Source organism: Rattus norvegicus, chromosome 11 (assembly GCF_021556685.1).
Source record: "Rattus norvegicus strain SHRSP/BbbUtx chromosome 11, alternate assembly SHRSP_T2T, whole genome shotgun sequence".
Classification (NCBI taxonomy): Eukaryota; Metazoa; Chordata; class Mammalia; order Rodentia; family Muridae; genus Rattus; species Rattus norvegicus.
Genome location: NC_141544.1, coordinates 82,606,772 through 82,624,178, shown reverse-complemented (window position 1 = coordinate 82,624,178; position 17,407 = coordinate 82,606,772). Strand labels below are relative to the sequence as shown.

The window sequence follows — 17,407 nt, the reverse complement described above, 5'->3', positions numbered from 1 at the left end:
AGGTCAAGGCCAGCCTGAGCTACAGAGTGAGTTTATGTTCAATCAGGACAACTTGGCGATACCCTGTCTAAAAACAAAGGTTAGAGGGGCAGGTGATAGTTGGTGACAGAATGCCTGCAGAGCTGTGCATGCCCCTTTTCAGCCCTCAGTGCCCTAACAGAAGCAAACCACACCCTCTCACCAGCCCACACACTTCTGGGTACTTTTCCAAAAGAAATGAAAACAGATGTGCACACAGCGACTTTTATATGCCTATGAAAGTCATTTTTATTCATAGTATCCCCAGGTGGAAACAACCCAAATATCCCACTTTGGGGCTCTGGGAGGGTGCCTGGACACTAGTCCGAAGTGTTAAAATGGATAAGAGTGTGTGATGTCTCCACACAGAGGAAACCCCCATTGACAAAGGGGAAGGATGGAGACAGCATCCAGCAAGGATTAAAGATTGCGTGTTGCCCAGAGTCCATTTTGAGCTCAGTGCTGACATCTTCCAGAGCCAGGCTTAGTCATCTTTGAGAGTTTTCAGTTCTCTGCCCTTCCAGCAACTTAATATGGTAGTCCAGACATCTAACGCTACATTGTGCTTGCTTCTTAGCAACCCCACTAGAACCTGCTTTCTTTAACTAAACCAACCAATTAGAAGTCTCCCGGGGAGTCTTCTTGGCTCTAGTGAAAGCCTTGGCCTGCCTGTCCATCTGTCCTACCTGTCCTGGATCCTCAGAAGACACTTCTGGCCTCCCTGGGATCGATAACACACCAACCATATTCAGTGTGCTTCACTGAGTCACCTGCTCTGCCGCTAACACACCTTCCACACCACACCTTTTTTTGGGAAGAGTGGCAGGTTTCTTCTAGAGAGAGCTGTCATAGGTCATATACCTAGGCAGCTGACTGCACTCCACTGTCGTGTGTGTGTGTAGGTATGTGTAGGTGTGTGTAGGTGTGTGTAGGTGTGTGTAGGTGTGTGTAGGTGTGTGTGTGCTATAGGTGTGTGTATAAGTGTGTGTAGGTGTATGTGTAAGTGTGTGTGAGTGTGTGCTATAGGTGTGTGTAAGTGTGTGTAGGTGTGTGTAGGTGTGCGTGTGTATAGGTGTGTATAAGTGTGTGTGTAAGTGTGTGTAGGTGTGTGTGTAAGTGTGTGTAGGTGTGTGTATAGGTGTGTGTGTAGGTGTGTTTAAGTGTGTGTGTAAGTGTGTGTGTGTGTGTGTGTGTGTGTGTGACAAGGGGGGGTCATATTGTAAATATTCTTGTCCTGCACCTCCATCAGGCCACGGCTAGGTATGTCCCCTCTGTCCTATGACAGAACTCAACACAGAAGCGCATACAATACAGCTGTTGTATTCGGCCACTGGGGTGGATTTTAGAGGCGTGTGTTCCGTGAAAAGAGACAGGCACAAGACAACACTGGATGACTGGTTCTATTTAGACAACATTCTGGGAATACAGGGACAGTAACAGACATCAAAACAGTCCGTGTCGGGCAGAGGTCAGAAGGCTGCAAAGAGGACATCCCCTTTCGGAGGGGATGGAAATGTGTTTCTTGAGCAGGAGCAGGAGCTACCTCAGCCTTTCATTTGTCAAAGACCTCAGGACTCAGAGATAAGAATAATTCCTGGCATTTGTTGTATGTAAATTATACCTCAGTACGGTAGTTCTTTCGTTTCTTTGCTGCTTTTTGTTTGTTTAATGTGACCACTGTTGCGGAACATGAAGGGAACACAGGCAGGCGACTCTGATCAGAACCTTCCAAAAACAGGATTTAGAAGAGGTGAGCCCTCCCTACCAGTTTAGAGTCGGGCTTAGGGAGACCCCTTGCCGCCAGGGGGCAGCGTCACAGCCCTCAGACCGCAGGTCCCTTCAGCTGTAGGCGGGGATTCGAGGGACCCCGGAAACGACCGGCTCTGGAGTGGTGCACAGATCTACGGAGGGGGGCTGTGACGCGTCCCTGCGTGGTGGGCACTGCGTCGCGTGGCTCCGCTCTGCGCACAGCCCTCCTTGCATAGGGTATCGGTGCTAATCGCCCCGGAAGCCCCCTACCCTGTCACACAGGCGGTGCCAGGACTCCTGCAACCCTTGGCTCTCTCTCCAACCGGCTGTTAGGCAAATAGCCTGTCCCCCGGCTGCAGTATACACAAAGGAACAGACAGGACCTGTGTCAGCATGAAAGGCGCTGCCCCTGCAAGCTGCCTGGAGTGCTCAGCATCCCGGGAGAACCGTACCAGCTGGCGCATCCCCAGTCCCAATGTGCAAGAAAGCAGGGCGTGGCTGCCCTTAGGCGATCGCCGCCCCTGGCTCAGGAAGCTCCGCCGCTGTCACTTTGGTTTGGTTTGGTTTGGTTTGAGTGGATTTGCTTTTGTTAGGGGCTAAAGAAGAGCATAGGGCCTCACACGTGCTAGACTAGCTCTGTGCCACGGATCACACCCCCAGCCCACGGTGATTGTTTCGAACGACCAAAGACGTGTGGCCAAAAGCTGGTGTGATGTCCCACGCCTGTTACCCAGCTCTCGGGAGGCCGAGCAGGAGAATGGCGAGTTCGAGGCCACCGAGAACCGGGTTTCAAAACAAGCAAACAAAACGAAAGGCGAGAAACGCTTTGGCGTAACTGTGCCAGTACTAAAAAAAGGAAGCTTATCGCGCATAGAGTTACAAGGAGGGACTGCTGACAGAATGCATTCACAGAAAGGCAAAGTAGAATTAGTCACTGCCCGGGCGGGTCCCTCAGGAGTCCCCACCGCGACCACTGCAGACTGCGGGGACTGGGGGAGGGAGCACGCACAACTGTCCTCATCCTTCTCCGCTCCGCGTAGCTAGTTCTGCTTGATCCCTTGGCCTAATTCCTTGGTTGAAGTCCAGAGCCGGCTGTGGAGAGGGAAGGCCATCGCCCCACCCCGCCCCGCAGCCCTCTGTCCTGCAGGCTCAGGGCTGTAGGGCTGTAGGTGCAGGCTTTCGCTCCAGGCGACCCGGGTAGCCAGCGCGGCAGGTGCAGCACAGCTCGGGTGAGTCAGACCCAGCCTGGGAAGAGTGACTGGGGACGGGATGAGGGCGCAATGGGGCAGGCAACGGTATCCACCTTTATCTTTGCTCGCAGCCAAAAGACCGGCAGGAGAGCTGGGGCTCTCACCCTCAGCTGTTCCCAAACTGCACTGCAGGCTCTAACAGCAGTGACTGGCAAGGACCTAGGGGGGAGACTGGGGAACTCGTGATGACATTTTCCAGGAAAGGGAGGCTCGGGGTGCTTTCCAATTTAGAGCACTGTCTTAGGGCCCAAGAAGAAAGGCCTAGGTTTGTGTCCTCTCCTGTTACCAGACTTGCCTGGGAAGCCGGGGTTCCTAGGAGGTTCCACAGCCACACTGAGGCTCAGTGTCCCCATCTATAGCACAGCAGCAAGGTCCCATAAATTTAAAAGCGCCGCAAAGTGTAGAGAAAGACATCTATGTACACCGAGTGATCCCCTAATTTAAGCTAGGAAAGTCAAACCAAGTCTGCCTTTCCCGCTGGAAGAATGAGACCCATGGGTCCCATGGGGGGATGGCAAGGGAAAAGGAGACCCTGTGGGCCAGAGCAAAGCTTCCTTGCTGGTGGTCGTGTAGGTATTTGTGACACATCATCGTGGCAGGGACAGTGCTGCCTTCTGTAAAGCACTTGTCCTCAAATGTCACCCTTCTCCAGACACCTTTAGCCCCAAACCATTGAGAAGCACTGTCAAGATGGCCAGGGCACTGAATCTTCCTGGTACAAAGTGGAGTTTCCATTATACCGCCTGGAACTGGGAGGGTATGGAGAGTTAAATGGTATGCTCCAGCCAATGGGGACTCGTTGCTCCCTTCCGCTCTCCTGATGTGTCTGACTCTGGATGTTGTATTTCGCGTTAATCAAAGAACAAACATTTCCCTTTTGGCAAACCAAAAAGGAAGCAGCCGACCCCAATCTTGAGATGCTTTAAAGGTAGAGCCCCTGCATGGCTCAGCGTAGCCTCGGGGCTAAGGCCAGGGTAAATGAAATGCAGGCCAAAAGGAACATGGATTTAGGAGAGTTATTCTCATTCTATGTCCCATATGGTTCCTGGAAACTGAGAGAGCCTGGCCTTGACAGAGCAGGAGGAGCTCAGGGTGGTCGTACTTGGGTCCTCGAGTTCCTCCAAACACTAGGTCCAGGAGGAGGGGTCCTAAGGATCTCTGCACATCCATTGGCCAGGGCCCAGCAGCTCTGTCAGGAAGACGCTTCAGTTTGAAGATAGGGAGGAACTTTCCTTGGGGTGAGCCTCACAGGATTGCAGCCCCCCAGAGCGCGTATGGTGCTGCGCACGCACGTTGGACATCAAAGAAACACTAATCGCCAGGAAGCAGACCCAGGCTTCTGTCTCAGTTGGCAGTCTCTTTTCCCGTCCCACAGATGTGACTTCTTCCCCAGCCTCCCCAACCCTTGTGCCATGCCTTGCAGTTCCGCTTGCTGTACCCCTGCCACCGACATGGTCTCTCCCTGCTGCCTGCCCCGCACCATGGCACATCGGTAGTCCCCATCTTCTTGGTCAACATGTCCATTCCCCTGCCCCATAGTTTCATCTCTACATGCTGGGAGCGGTCTCTTTAACCCAACATTCGCCCCACCCCCCTGCTCTCTGGGAGACTCTCAACCAGGGGACTTCGGGAAACTCAAGATTGGAGCAGAGTTCAGGGCAACCCGAGTGCGTTCGGTTGAGTGAACCTGGAGTCTCAGTTTGGGTGATTTGCCACGCCCCCGGCGTTGGCTCCGCCCCCTTGGATGTCTGTGGGAGACCTCTGAGGCCACTTCTGTAACCTGGCATAGACAGACCATGCGAGCCGCTGGTCACCAGGTAGCTCATTTACAGCTGAGATGTAAACTAGGTTTTTGAGACTGAATGCTGTCTTACTACCAGCAAGTGACAGAGGAGGGACTTGAACCCCAAGCTGCTCGATGCCACAGCTGCCTTTAACCTCCATGCTATCGATATAACCAACAATGGCAGCAACGGTAAGCAAAACAAAACAAACAAACAAAACAAAACAAAAACCCTTTGGGAAATGGTTCTGAATAGAGGGGCTATAGTGGAGCTGTAGCACCAAATTGTACCTAAAAGAAGGGCTTAGGCTCAGGGCTGTGCTCTCTGTGCACAGGGATCTGGTCTCTAGCTATAGTGGAGAAGAGGACACAGCCAGGGAGAAGGGAGCAGAGAGGTGAGGGCAAAGTGGTGGCCACGGTCTGCTTTGGCTCATTTCAATATCTTTCTTCTTACACATGGTTGTGTGCCATGACAGGGCTGAGGTCAGCTACAGGCAACCGATCCTAGTGCCTCAACCACCCGAAGTCCTGTGGTCATCTCCAGGGCCGAGGAATGCTGGGCTACGAGTATGAAGCCATAGTTGACTCAGCAATGGATTTCGAGGGATGACTAGAGCAGAGTTGGTATGGCATAGTGAGGGATGAGAAGCAGCCAGAGGAGACACGTTTGGGAAAGATAAGGCACTGTTGAGCTGGCCGTGCCCAAGGGTGGTACAGAGAGCTCACAGACGGAATACAGGCACCTCTGGAGTCAACCAGATGTGGCCCCAGAACTTGTTTTGCCACCTTAATGGTTCTGTTAAATAAGGAGCCTGTGTCTTCTTTATAAGAAATGTTGAAGACAGATCAGTGGTTGAGAGCTCTTGTATTTGTTGCTCTTGCAGAGGACCCTGAGGCTCTAAGTTGGATCCCAGTGGATCCTAGCAGGGGACTTCTAGTTGGGGAATATCAGCCCAGCAAGGCAATGATCAGTGAACAAGTAACTACGAAAGTATAGTGTACCCAGCACTCACATGGTGACTCACGACTGTCCAGTTCCTGGAGATCTCATGCCCTCTCCTGGCCTCCATGGGCACTGCATGCACAAGGTATACAGATACACATGAAAGCAAAACAGCCATAAAGGGGTGCAGGGGATGTTAACAGGGTTCAAAACTGTGAGGATGAATGAAATAGAGAGCAGGGCATGGGGACATCACCTGCAGTCCCAGCTAGTTAGAGAGCTGAAGCAGGAGTCACAAGAGCCCAGCCTGGACAGTGTAATGAAACACCATCCCCTAAAACAAACGTAAAAGAGATCATTTAAGACTTGGGGCGGGTGGGGGTGGTGGTGGAGAGATGGCTCAGTGGTTAAGAGCACTGAGTTTCTTTCTAGAAGACCTGGGTTCAATTCCCAACACCCACATGGCAGCTCACCATCATTGGTAATTCCAGTTCCCAGGGGATTCAACATCCTCACACAGACAACTGTGTAGCTAAAACACCAACTGCACATAAAATAAAAATAAATACATAATTCCTAAAGCCATGTGATTTGACAATAGAGAGGTGGCTCAGCAGTTAAGAGCACTGGCTGCTCTTCCAGAGGTCCTGAGTTCAATTCCCAACACCTGCATGGCAACTGACAACTGTCTGTGAATCCAGTTCCTTCCCATCCCTCACTATGCCATAACAACTTTGCTCATAACAACTACGCCCTCTTCTGGGCCCCGTGTACATGGTGCACAGACACACAGGCAGACAAAATACCACTATACATAAAGTTAAAATAAAGATAGAAACAGTGGTTCCACCTATGAGAATATTCTAAAAGCCATTTACATGGGTGAATTGTAAGGACTATTAACCACATTCTAATAAAGCTATGTTTAAAAGGAGATTGTCTAGCTGGGCATGGTAACACAGACCTTTAATCCCATCACTTGGGAGAAGAGGCAGGAAGATCTCTGAGTTTGAGGCCAGCCTGGTCTACAGAGAGGGTTCAAGGACAGCCAGAGCTACTCAGGGAAACCCCACCTTGGGAAAATAGGAAGGAGGAATCAATTCTCTCTGGGAACTGTAGTTTTAGTTCTGCTAAGAATTGCATCCAACACCCGCTTCCCAGTGGCCTGCTATGCAGATCCAGACGTAGGTAGCCTGTCCCTATTAAGGAGGTCCATCACAACCTCCACATCAAACCAGATACACTCAAACTAATAGAAGAAAAAGTGGGGAAGTATCTCGAACGCATGGGCACTGGAGAAAATTTCCTGAACAAAACACCAATGGCTTATGCTCTAAGATCAAGAATCGATAAATGGGATCTCATAAAACTGCAAAGCTTCTGTAAGGCAAAGGACACTGTTGTTAGGACAAAACGGCAACCAACAGATTGGGAAAAGATCTTTACCAATCCTACAACTGATAGAGAGCTTATATCCAAAATATATAAAGAACTCAAGAAGCTAGGCCGCAGGGAGACAAATAACCCTATTTAAAAAATGGGGTTCGAGGGTTGGGGATTTAGCTCAGCAGTAGAACGCTTGCCTAGCGAGCGCAAGGCCCTGGGTTCAGTCCCCAGCTCCGAAAAAAAGAAAAAAAAATGGGGTTCAGAGCTAAACAGAATGAGAATTCACAGCTGAGGAATGCCAAATGGCCGAGAAACACCTAAAGAAATGTTCAACATCTTTAGTCATAAGGGAAATGCAAAAGGAGGTCCATCACAGTAAGTCTGGATATGCATTCCCTAGTGTGACAACCCTCCAACATAGGACAGACATAGGGGCAGTAGATCTAGAAGGATGGAACTTTAAGGTCCTGGGGTTAAACCCAGGGTCTGTGCTTGCTAGGCAATTGTCCTCTCATCAAGCTACACCCCCAAACCCTCAGAAAAGATTTGGTTGGAGACAGGGAGGTCCTAAGCTGCCCACGGTAACCCAGAAAGTAAAGTGTAGACCAGGCTGGACTCAAATCTTACAATCCTCCTGCCTCAGCGTTCCAAGTACCTAGGATGACAATTGTGTGCTAACAGGCTCTTTAGAGGGACAGAAGCTTAAGGATCAGTTTTCTGGGTGGGACTTTTGGGGAATTGGTTTTCTGGTTGACTAGGTTTAAAGGCAACAATGACTGTAAGCCAGCAAGCGCTCCAGAGGCAGGAAGATCATGAGTTCAAGGCAAGCCAGGACTCTCCGCTCCTTCTCCAGCACATCTGCCTGTGCACCACCATGTTTTCTGCCATAATGGACTGAAGCTCTGAACTGTAAGGCAGCCTCAATTAAATGTTTTCCTTTATAAGAGTTTGCTGTAGTCATGGTGTCTCTTCATAACGATAAAACCCTACGACATTCATCAAGCTGGATCCCCAGTCTTGAGGGGCGTCTGCTGTGAACATCTGAGGGGAGTCTAGTGTGAGTGAATGAATGCTGAGGGTAAAGGGATGGGAAGCCAAACATCGGAAGATTGACATATGGGAAGATGTGGGTGGATAGAAGGTGGGAGACAGTTGTGAGTGAGCCATCTTGGCTGGGAACTTTTTTCTTTTTGAGACACTCTCACTATGCGTCCCTGGCTGGCCTGGGATCCCCAACCATGCACCTACACTGTGTAGATCTATCTGCCCAAGACTGTGACATGCCCATCACGGTGGCACATGCCCTTAATCCCAGCACTTGGGAGGCAGAGGCAGGTGGATCTCTGTGGGTTTGAAGCCAGCCTGGTCTACATAATGAGATCGAGGACAGCTAGAGCTACACAGTAAATCCCTGTCCAAAACCAAAACAAAGACACAAACCTATGTCACCATGCTTGGTGTGAAGGCTATCCCGGCGGTTGTCACCTTGACTACAAATGGAATGAGCAGCAATCCAGAAATGGAGGGCACAGCTGTGATCCAGATCTTGACTGGAGGACACAGGCTTCTGACTGGGATCTTGACACAGGATGACACAGGCTTTCGATCCAGATCTTGAGGCACAGTGACCATGAAACGCTTAGACCCAGGCTACATAGTATATGCCTTTAATCCTAGGAGACTGAGGCAAACAGATCTCTCAGTTCAACCTAGAACAGAGCAAGTTCCAAATCTAGGTGTGGTGGTACACACCTTTAATCTGGGCCACACCTTCTGCTGGAGGCCTATGTAAGGACATTGGAAGAAGAAGGTTCGCTCTTCTTCATCTGCTTGCGCTTACTTGACAGCACATCTGTCGGAACCTACTTCAGGATTCCAGCTTCTACAGAAAACCACTAACTCATGAGCTTGAGCAACTACTAGAGTCTTGGACTTCCCATTCACAGCTGCCCATTGTTGGGTTCATTGGGCTACAGACTGTAAGTCATTCCAGTAATTTCCCTTAATATGCCGAGACGTTTCATAAGTCCTGTGACCCTAAAGAGCCCTGACTAAGACACTTACTTGTCTTGAGTAATGTGCTGGATCCTGAAATAACCCTCCTGACCAGGGAGGCAAAACTTTGGATCAAACCATTCAGGTTTCATTCATGCCTAGATCTGGAGAGTAGACTGTGTCTTGATTTCTTTTTCTGATGCTGTGATAAAATACAAAAGCAGTTTAAGGGACAAAGCGTTCCTTGTGGCTCACATTCAAGGGTAGAGTCGTCAGGGTGGGGAAGTCAAGGCAGCAGAAACTGGAAGAAGCTTGTCCCATCACACTTACAACCAGAAAGCAGAACGTGTAATCAACCGCTGCTCAGGTCTCTTTCTCAATGTATATACAGTTCAGGATCCCAGCCAGGGACAAGCTGCTTAGAAGTAGACAAATGCGGGGGTTGGGGATTTAGCTCAGCGGTAGAGCGCTTGCCTAGGAAGCGCAAGGCCCTGGGTTCGGTCCCCAGCTCCGAAAAAAAGAACCAAAAAAAAATAAAGAAGTAGACAAATGCCCTCTAGTTGGATTTCTTCTGTTCCTGAAGGACCCAGGTTGTTCTTACAACAACACGGAGAGCCCTGTGCTTTTAACTGTTACTGTGAACTTGGCATTTATCCTCGCCAGAGATGTTACTAATGTATATAATTCCATCATGCAGGAGACTCCGATTCTCTCTTTATTTCAGTTCCCATTCCTACAAATATAGATTCCAGTGTGTGTGTGTGTGTGTGTGTGTGTGTGTGTGTGTGTGTGTGTGTGTGAGCTGTAGCTTGATCTGATGGTCCATATCGGCCATCCTAGCAATTAGGAGCCTGAGGCAGGAGAATCACTCTGAATTCAAGGCCAGCCAAGGTTGCATGAATCAGTGTTAAGGCACTTGCTTTGCACGTGCAAGGTCTTGTGCAATCTGAATCACAAGCCTGCCCTGCCCTTTCTTCCCCTAAAACTGAGCACAGTAGCTCAGGCCTGAAGCAGAAGCAGAAGGATTGCTATGAGTCGGAGGTCAGCCTGGGCTTCTTAGTAAATTTCAGGTAATTCTGAGCTATAGAGTCAGACCCCGTCTTGAAAAAACAAAACAAACCAGTGTGTAGAAGTTAGAGGGAATGTTTGGCACCCACTTGGGATCCCAAGTTTTCCAAAGTTCAAAACCCAGTGCCGTGCTAGTTGCCAGTTACAGCTGGTGACAGGGGAATGGCTGTGAAACCCAAGCTTGTGATGTTCCCTAATCCTACTAGCAAATATTATGCTTGATATAGATCATGTTTAAAATTGTGAACAAGCATGAACCAACAGAGAACTGGTCTTGCTGCTTTTTATGGGAAGTGACCATAAATATGAAATCTGAGAAGCCTGGAGGACGGTGAAGCCTAGAGTGTAACCTCCAAGTTTAATACCAAAGCCTGAGAATCTGGGTCTAAGCATGATGGGAGTACTGGTTGAAGAGCCACTGTCCAAAGGCCAAGGAGCAGAAGTTCCAAAGCCTGAGGACAGGAGACAGTGGGTGCCCACCTCAAGAGGAGAAAGCAGATCCAGGCAGTGGTGGATCACGCTTTTAACTCGGGCACTAGAAGAAAGCAGAATCAGGGGAATATGTGTGCATTCGAGGCCAGCCTGGTGTCCATAGTGATTGCCAGGCAGGGCTACACACACACACACACACACACACACACACACACACACACACACACACACAAATCCACTCTTTTCCTGACCATTCATTCCTCTGGGGCTTGGACTGTAGTGGCAACCATTTAATTCTAAGTCAGGGAGAAAGCGGAAAGGAAGTACAGTCTCCAGAGTGGAGAATGAACCCAGCCCTGAATCCACAGCAGAGGGCTGCCTCTTGTACTGAAAGATAGAGTTTTAAATTAGCTCAAAACTCAGCAACAGGATCTGACTCAGGAAGACAGATTGTTAAAAATGCAGGAGAACTGGTTCAGAGTCACTGACCCTCCCGCTTATCACCGGACTGAGTAATGGGTTTTGTTCTGCCCCTGTGAGGTTTGTTCAAGCCCCCATTGTGCCCTACAGATAATGTTCTAGCCTTTGTGTCCTGCACAGAGTATTCCAGGAAACCTTCCTCCAAGTCTAACCAGATGTGTTTCAGATGCAGATGCCGCATCAACTCTGACAAACATTTACCCTAAAGGGCAATCAAGATCTGTTTTCAGGAGAATGCTTGGCCTTTCTCCTCATTTAAACCCTAGAGTCTTAAGAACAATCCTGTGACTTTGAGAGTTTCCCCTTGTGACATTTTTGGTATTTCCTTTTGACATCCCCTCATCTCCTGGAGCTTGTGACTTCTTCCTTTAAAAAGCCCTTCTCCCAGCCACTCGGGGTCGACACCTCTGTCTCCTGCATGGGATATGTGTCAGCCCGGAGATCTCCGTAATAGATCTCCGTAGTAAACCCCGCCTTTGCGTATTACACCCAAAATGGTCTCTCTGTGTCTGGGGTCCGCAACTTACTGAGACTTGAGTAAGGGTCTCTCTTCGGGGATCTTTCAGTACCAGGATGTGAAAATTTCAGTATACTGCATCTCCTCCCCTTGTCTGTCTCTAGGGCTTTTCAGGGAGGAGCAGTGGCTGCTTCCTGGAAGAGGTGGAGGTTTTTCACTCCCCATAATTCAGTCTGATACAATTACAGGAACAAGTGTAAGGGTGCAGCAAGCCACAGAGTTGAGCAGCTGACTGTGGAAAGGGTAAGGGTGCTTGCAGAATATGTGTAAAGGTGTAACTCTCCCAAAGGCTGAGCGTTTACTAGGGAAAGGAGAGTGATGTTTGTGCCTGCTCCTGGGGTGGGGCTTCTCCTGGGGTTGGGGCTCCTCCTGGGGCTGGCACTTTCTGGGATCCCTCCAGATCCTGCTGGGTGGAGACCTAGCCTTCTTATCTGGTTTGTCTCATACAAGTCCTCTTATTTATCTTCCTTACTTTACCAACCTTGCTATTCTAGCTCTATCTTTCTTTTTCTACTTATGTACTTTATTGTTTAATGTGTCTGAATGTTTTGCCTGCGTTTGTACTATGTGCGTGCCTGGTGCCAGAGGAAGTCAGAAGAGGTTGTTGGGCCCTCTGAGACTGGGGTCATAGATTGTTGTGAGCCACCATGTGGGTGCTGGGAATCCAACCTCAGTCCTCTTCAGAAGTAAGTGCTCCTACCCACCCTAACACTCATTTTAACACTCATTTGCCTGAGTGCTGGGATTTCTGGGTACACAACCATGTCTTCTTCTTCTTCTTCTTCTTCTTCTTCTTCTTCTTCTTCTTCTTCTTCTTCTTCTTCTTCTTCTTCTTCTTCTTCTTCTTCTTCTTCTTCTTCCTCCTCCTCCTCCTCCTCCTCCTCCTCTGCTCCCTCCTCCTCTTCCTCCTTTTCCTCCTCCTCCTCTTCTTTCTCCTCTTCCTCTTCTACCTTCTCTTTTTCCTCCTCTTTCTTTCTTTCTTTCTTTCTCTCTTTCTTTCTTTCTTTCCTTCTGTATCCTAGGGTGGCCTGGACTTGAAATCTTTCTGCATTAACCTATCAGATGCTGGTGTTCCAGAAGTGTACTAATCTATCCAGATGTGTACCAATCACATCTCATCCTTACCATTTTTATGCTGAGTGTCTTCAGATAGTGTGTAGTATGGCCTATGTTATAATAACTACCAAATGTCACTCCCAGCAGATGTAGCTCTCCAGACTGGCACCTGTGAGAACTGTGACAGACTTTTCAGTCCTGTGTCTGACAACCTGATGTGACGATGGCGGCCAGGGTGATTTGGGGTAGCCTCAGCCTGCTTCGAGTCTTATGGTGTCTCCTTCCCCAGACTGGCTACATACACCCAGATGAATTCTTCCAGTCACCTGAGGTCATGGCAGGTAAAAGCCCCACGCACTGTTAAAAAGACTGGTGGCAGCAGTGGGTATTTGGTGGGGAGGGAAATGCACGTGTGGATGCATGAACAGGCAAAGTTGCAGCCTCTCTGGGATTAGAACTTGAAGTGGAGAATTCACATTGTCCTCACTTTCTGGATAATGCTTCCGTGTTTTCCCGCTTGGGCCAACGGAATGATGGCTTCCCTCAGGAAACCCCACTTAGTGAAAGTCTGAATGTGCTTGGTGTAGGCTCAGGAAGAAAGGTCCCCTCCTCGCTCAAGACCATGCATGTGTATTAGTTACACGTGTGCACTTTATTCTTTCTTCTCTTTCTGTTTCTTCTTTTCCTGTTTTTTAAGGCAGGGTCTCTGCAGGGCCGTCCTGCAGCTCACTATGTAGACCAGGCTAGCTTCGAACTCAGTGAGATCCTCCTACCTCTGCCTCCTGAGTCCTGCAATTAAAGACATGCAACCACCATCCAGGCTTTTTGGAGACAAGTGTTTGTGCAGCCCAGGCTGACTTTGAACTGGCTAATGCCATGAACCCCTGATTCTCTGGTCCCCACCTCTGCAGTGCTGTGGTCACTGGCAGATACTACCGTGCCTGGTTTATGCTGTGCTGGGGAGTGAACCCAGAACTTTGTGCTCAACTGGGCAGGCTTTTTAAATTTTTTATTATTTATTTATTTATTTAGCAACAGGTCTCACACTGCAGCCTGGGTTTGCTCTTAACTCATGACAATCCTCGTAGTAAGCCTCCTGAGTACTGAAAGTCATCACACACACACACACACACCACACACACACACACACACACACACACACACACACACACACCTGGCTGTTATACACCTCTCTATCCCATTGGTCAGAAGGTATCATATGACCACATCTAGTCACAAAAACAGCTGGGAAAAAAAATCTTTATATTCTGGCCATGTGCTGAGATAACAGACTAAAGGAGAAAGGTTCAAAGACATTTACTTGACTCATTTTGTTTTCCTTGCTTTTTTTTTTTTTTTTTTTTTTTGGTTCTTTTTTTTTTCGGAGCTGGGGACCGAACCCAGGGCCTTGCGCTTCCTAGGTAAGCGCTCTACCACTGAGCTAAATCCCCAGCCCCTTTCCTTGCTCTTTTGAGACAGTATCTCTCTCTATAGCTAAGGCTAGCCTCAAACTCACTGTGTAGCCCAGGCTGGCCTCACACTTTTAGCAGTCCTCCTGACTTAGCAACACCGCCACCCAGTGTTGCAAATGTCCACCAGCACACTCAGCTTGAGGACAGAAAGCACGGTGTGGGAGACTGCCACCACAGGGTTGAACAGGTAGATTTAAACTATAAATTGGAAAATTCAGTCTCCTCTTCTGTATTTAGAGTTAAGTCTCTCTCACATGGTGTAGGCTAGTCACAAACTCACGATATAACCTTAACCTTTTGATCCTCCAACCTCTGCCTCTCAAGTTCTGGGATTCCAGGCACGGCTATCACACCTGGCCTCCAAGCTCATTCTTGTCGAAATTGAACTCATTTAAGGGAACCGCATTTGTTCTTTGCTTGCTGTTAGCCCTTTCATCCTTAAACCAGCTGAAACACATAAACTCCTTTTCCCGTTTTGTATCTTTACCTGTCTCCTCTGCATCCAAGTGGAAGCTCTCTGCTGTTAAAGAGCTGGGGAGAGAAGGCAGGCCACCACAGACTCTCCCGTATACAACAGTAACTCAAACAAAACCATAAAACCCAAGCAGTGCAAGGCTAGGAATGTGTGGGAAGTGTCCACTAGGAGGGCCTTGCAATCCTGGTGCTCACCCAGAACGTTAACCCGCACAAGCCTAAGCTTGGAACCGGCTCACCCCTGCCTCTCTCTCTGCAGAGGACATCCTGGGTGTGCAGGCTTCACGGCCCTGGGAATTTTACCCCAGCAGCTCCTGCCGCACTGTGGTCTTCCCACTGCTGACCTCTGGCTCTACCTTCTGGTTGCTCAGGCTCTGGGAAGAGCTGGGGCTCTGGCCTGGTCTGGTGAGTGGCTACATGCTGCTGGTGGGGCCCCGACTCCTCCTCACTTCCCTCTCCTTTGCCCTGGACTGGGCTATGTACTATCTGGCCCCGTTGTGGGGGGCAGATCGTTGGAATGCCTTGTGTCTGCTGTCTGGTTCCTATGTAACCCTGGTTTTCTACACAAGAACCTTCTCCAACACCATCGAGGGACTGCTCTTCACCTGGCTACTGGTGCTGGTGTCCCCTTATGTGGCAAGGAGTCCCACATCAAAGAAGCCTACCCCAGGTCCACGGTGGCACAGCTATCTTCTTGGTGCTATCGTGGCTGCCGGCTTCTTCAATCGGCCAACCTTTCTAGCCTTTGCTCTGGCCCCCGTCTCTCTCTGGGGCATCCATAGAGCTTTGGAACTTGGTGGTATCAAGGCCCTGATTCGGGAGGCCCTAGTGCTACTGCCGGGGGCTGCTCTTGCTGCAGGGCTGTTTGTAGCCGTGGACAGCTGGTACTTCTCCAGTCTCTCGGGATCGACAGGCGTCGTTCTCACACCTGTCAACTTCTTGTACTATAACCTGGATCCCCAAAACCTTGCAAGGCATGGCACGCATGCACGGCTCACTCACCTGGCAGTCAATGGCTTCCTGCTCTTTGGGGTACTGCATGCTCAAGCTTTGCAGGCTGCATGGCAACAACTCCTCGCCTGCCTCCGTGCATTTCCACAAACCCGCCTCTTGGGGGAGCCGGGTACCCAGGGTCTGTTGTCTAGCTCCAAGTCTCGTCTCCTCCTTCTCTACTTTACACCCCTGCTCCTGCTGTCCGCCTTTAGCCACCAAGAGCCTAGATTTCTAATTCCCCTCCTAGTCCCTCTAGTCCTGCTGTGCAGCCCACAAGCCCAACCTATACCCAGGAAGGGTACCCTGGTCCTCTTCAATGTCTCGGGCGCGCTCATCTTTGGCTGCCTCCATCAGGGAGGTTTGGTACCTGGCCTGAAGCACCTGGAGCAGGTGGTCCACGCACCTGTCCTCTCAGGCACGACCACCCACTACACACTTCTCTTCACGCACACCTACATGCCGCCCCAGCACCTCTTACACCTCTCGGGCCTGGGATCACCTGTGGAGGTGGTAGACATGGGTGGGGCTGAGGACAGGGTCCTGTGTCAAGCCCTGAACAACTTCAGCAGACAAGCAGCCTGTCAGCTGGCTGGTGGGCCGTGGCTCTGCCGGTTCTTTGTGGTAACTCCTGGGACCAACAGGCATGCTCTGGAGCAGTGCCATTTTCCTCTCAAGAATGAAACTCTGTTGTTTCCCCACTTGACCATGGAGGACCCTCCAGCCCTGTCCTCCCTGCTCAGTGGGGCTTGGAGGGAGCATCTTAGTCTTCACATTATAGAACTGGAGAAGCCTGTTATGACAGAGTGGTCCAAGATTCAGCCATAGAAGCCACTCTACCTTCTACACAGGCTGGTTGGCTGGGACACTGGAACTCCCCCCGCTGCTGTCTCTTTGGAGGTATAGCCAAAGGTTGTTTTAAGTGAGCCCACATTCCTTTCCCTTAGACAACCAAAGATCTGACCAGTCGTGGTCCCAATGCCAAGGTCACCAAAATAACCTAGCATAACCCCTGGCACCTGTCTTGTTTCTATGCTGTTATTCCCGATCACTGTAATGTTTAAAATATATAATAGCACCTGGTTTGACAGACAATCAACTGCTGATGACATTCCTGAGTGGCCTCCCCTAAATTTCCCACAATGCCTGACTTCTTGCTTCCATGACGATCGATTGACTTCCAGTCTGGCTTTCTACATAGACAAGGCAGTGTGGGGAAGTAGACATAGGGTGGTTCACATTCAGCTCTAGCCAGTCTTTGACTCACAAACTGTAATTGTAAGAAAGCACCTTCCACTCAAGTCAACCTAACACCCAACTTTACAACAGATCAGAGGGTCCAAAGATCAGTGTCACTGCCGGAACCCACAGCACACGTCCCCTCGTCTGATAAACATGTCTCTATGAGGCTCTTCAACTGGGAAGCAGTAGTTGTGTATCTCATGGCACTCTGGTGCCTGTGGACTCAGTGTCTGGGGATTAACCAAAACAAGCCCTTCTAGAAAATGCCTCCCTGTCCCCTTCTACTCCTTGCTTTGAATGGTGGTGGAATTCTCCAGCCATTCTCTCAAAGACTGGGCAATATAGCTCAGTGGTAGACTGCCCATTTAGCATGCTCAAGGCTGTAGGCATGAACCCCCAACACCAAGTAAAAACCAATCATTCTCTCAGAGTAAGGAGCCTTCTCAGCACTGCTGGGAGGCCCTCTGAGCCTGCTCCAGTGGGAACTGAACACAGACTGCTCAGAATCTGGAACCCAGTCTAAAACCTTTTCCATAGCTTCAAGCCTTTTAG

The 17,407-nt window shown here is 49.7% G+C and overlaps 1 protein-coding gene across 6 annotated transcripts; it reads left to right on the top strand.

Moving 5' to 3' along the window:
- Nucleotides 1–2,744: 2,744 nt before the first annotated feature.
- Pigz (phosphatidylinositol glycan anchor biosynthesis, class Z) lies at nt 2,745–16,708 on the top strand. Of its 6 annotated transcripts, none has more exons than XM_087576106.1 (4): nt 11,499–11,641; nt 11,726–11,864; nt 12,825–13,018; nt 14,883–16,708. In XM_087576106.1, the coding sequence occupies exons 3-4, from the start codon at nt 12,901–12,903 to the stop codon at nt 16,439–16,441; spliced, it is 1,677 nt and encodes a 558-aa protein (XP_087432232.1). In that variant the 5' UTR covers nt 11,499–11,641; nt 11,726–11,864; nt 12,825–12,900; the 3' UTR covers nt 16,442–16,708. The 6 variants fall into 6 exon arrangements, with proteins under 6 accessions (XP_087432235.1, NP_001385699.1, XP_087432232.1 ...); XM_087576108.1 differs by having other exon boundaries at nt 12,822–13,018; XM_087576109.1 differs by lacking the exons at nt 11,499–11,641; nt 11,726–11,864 and adding an exon at nt 2,745–2,996 and having other exon boundaries at nt 12,822–13,018.
- Nucleotides 16,709–17,407: the final 699 nt, after the last annotated feature.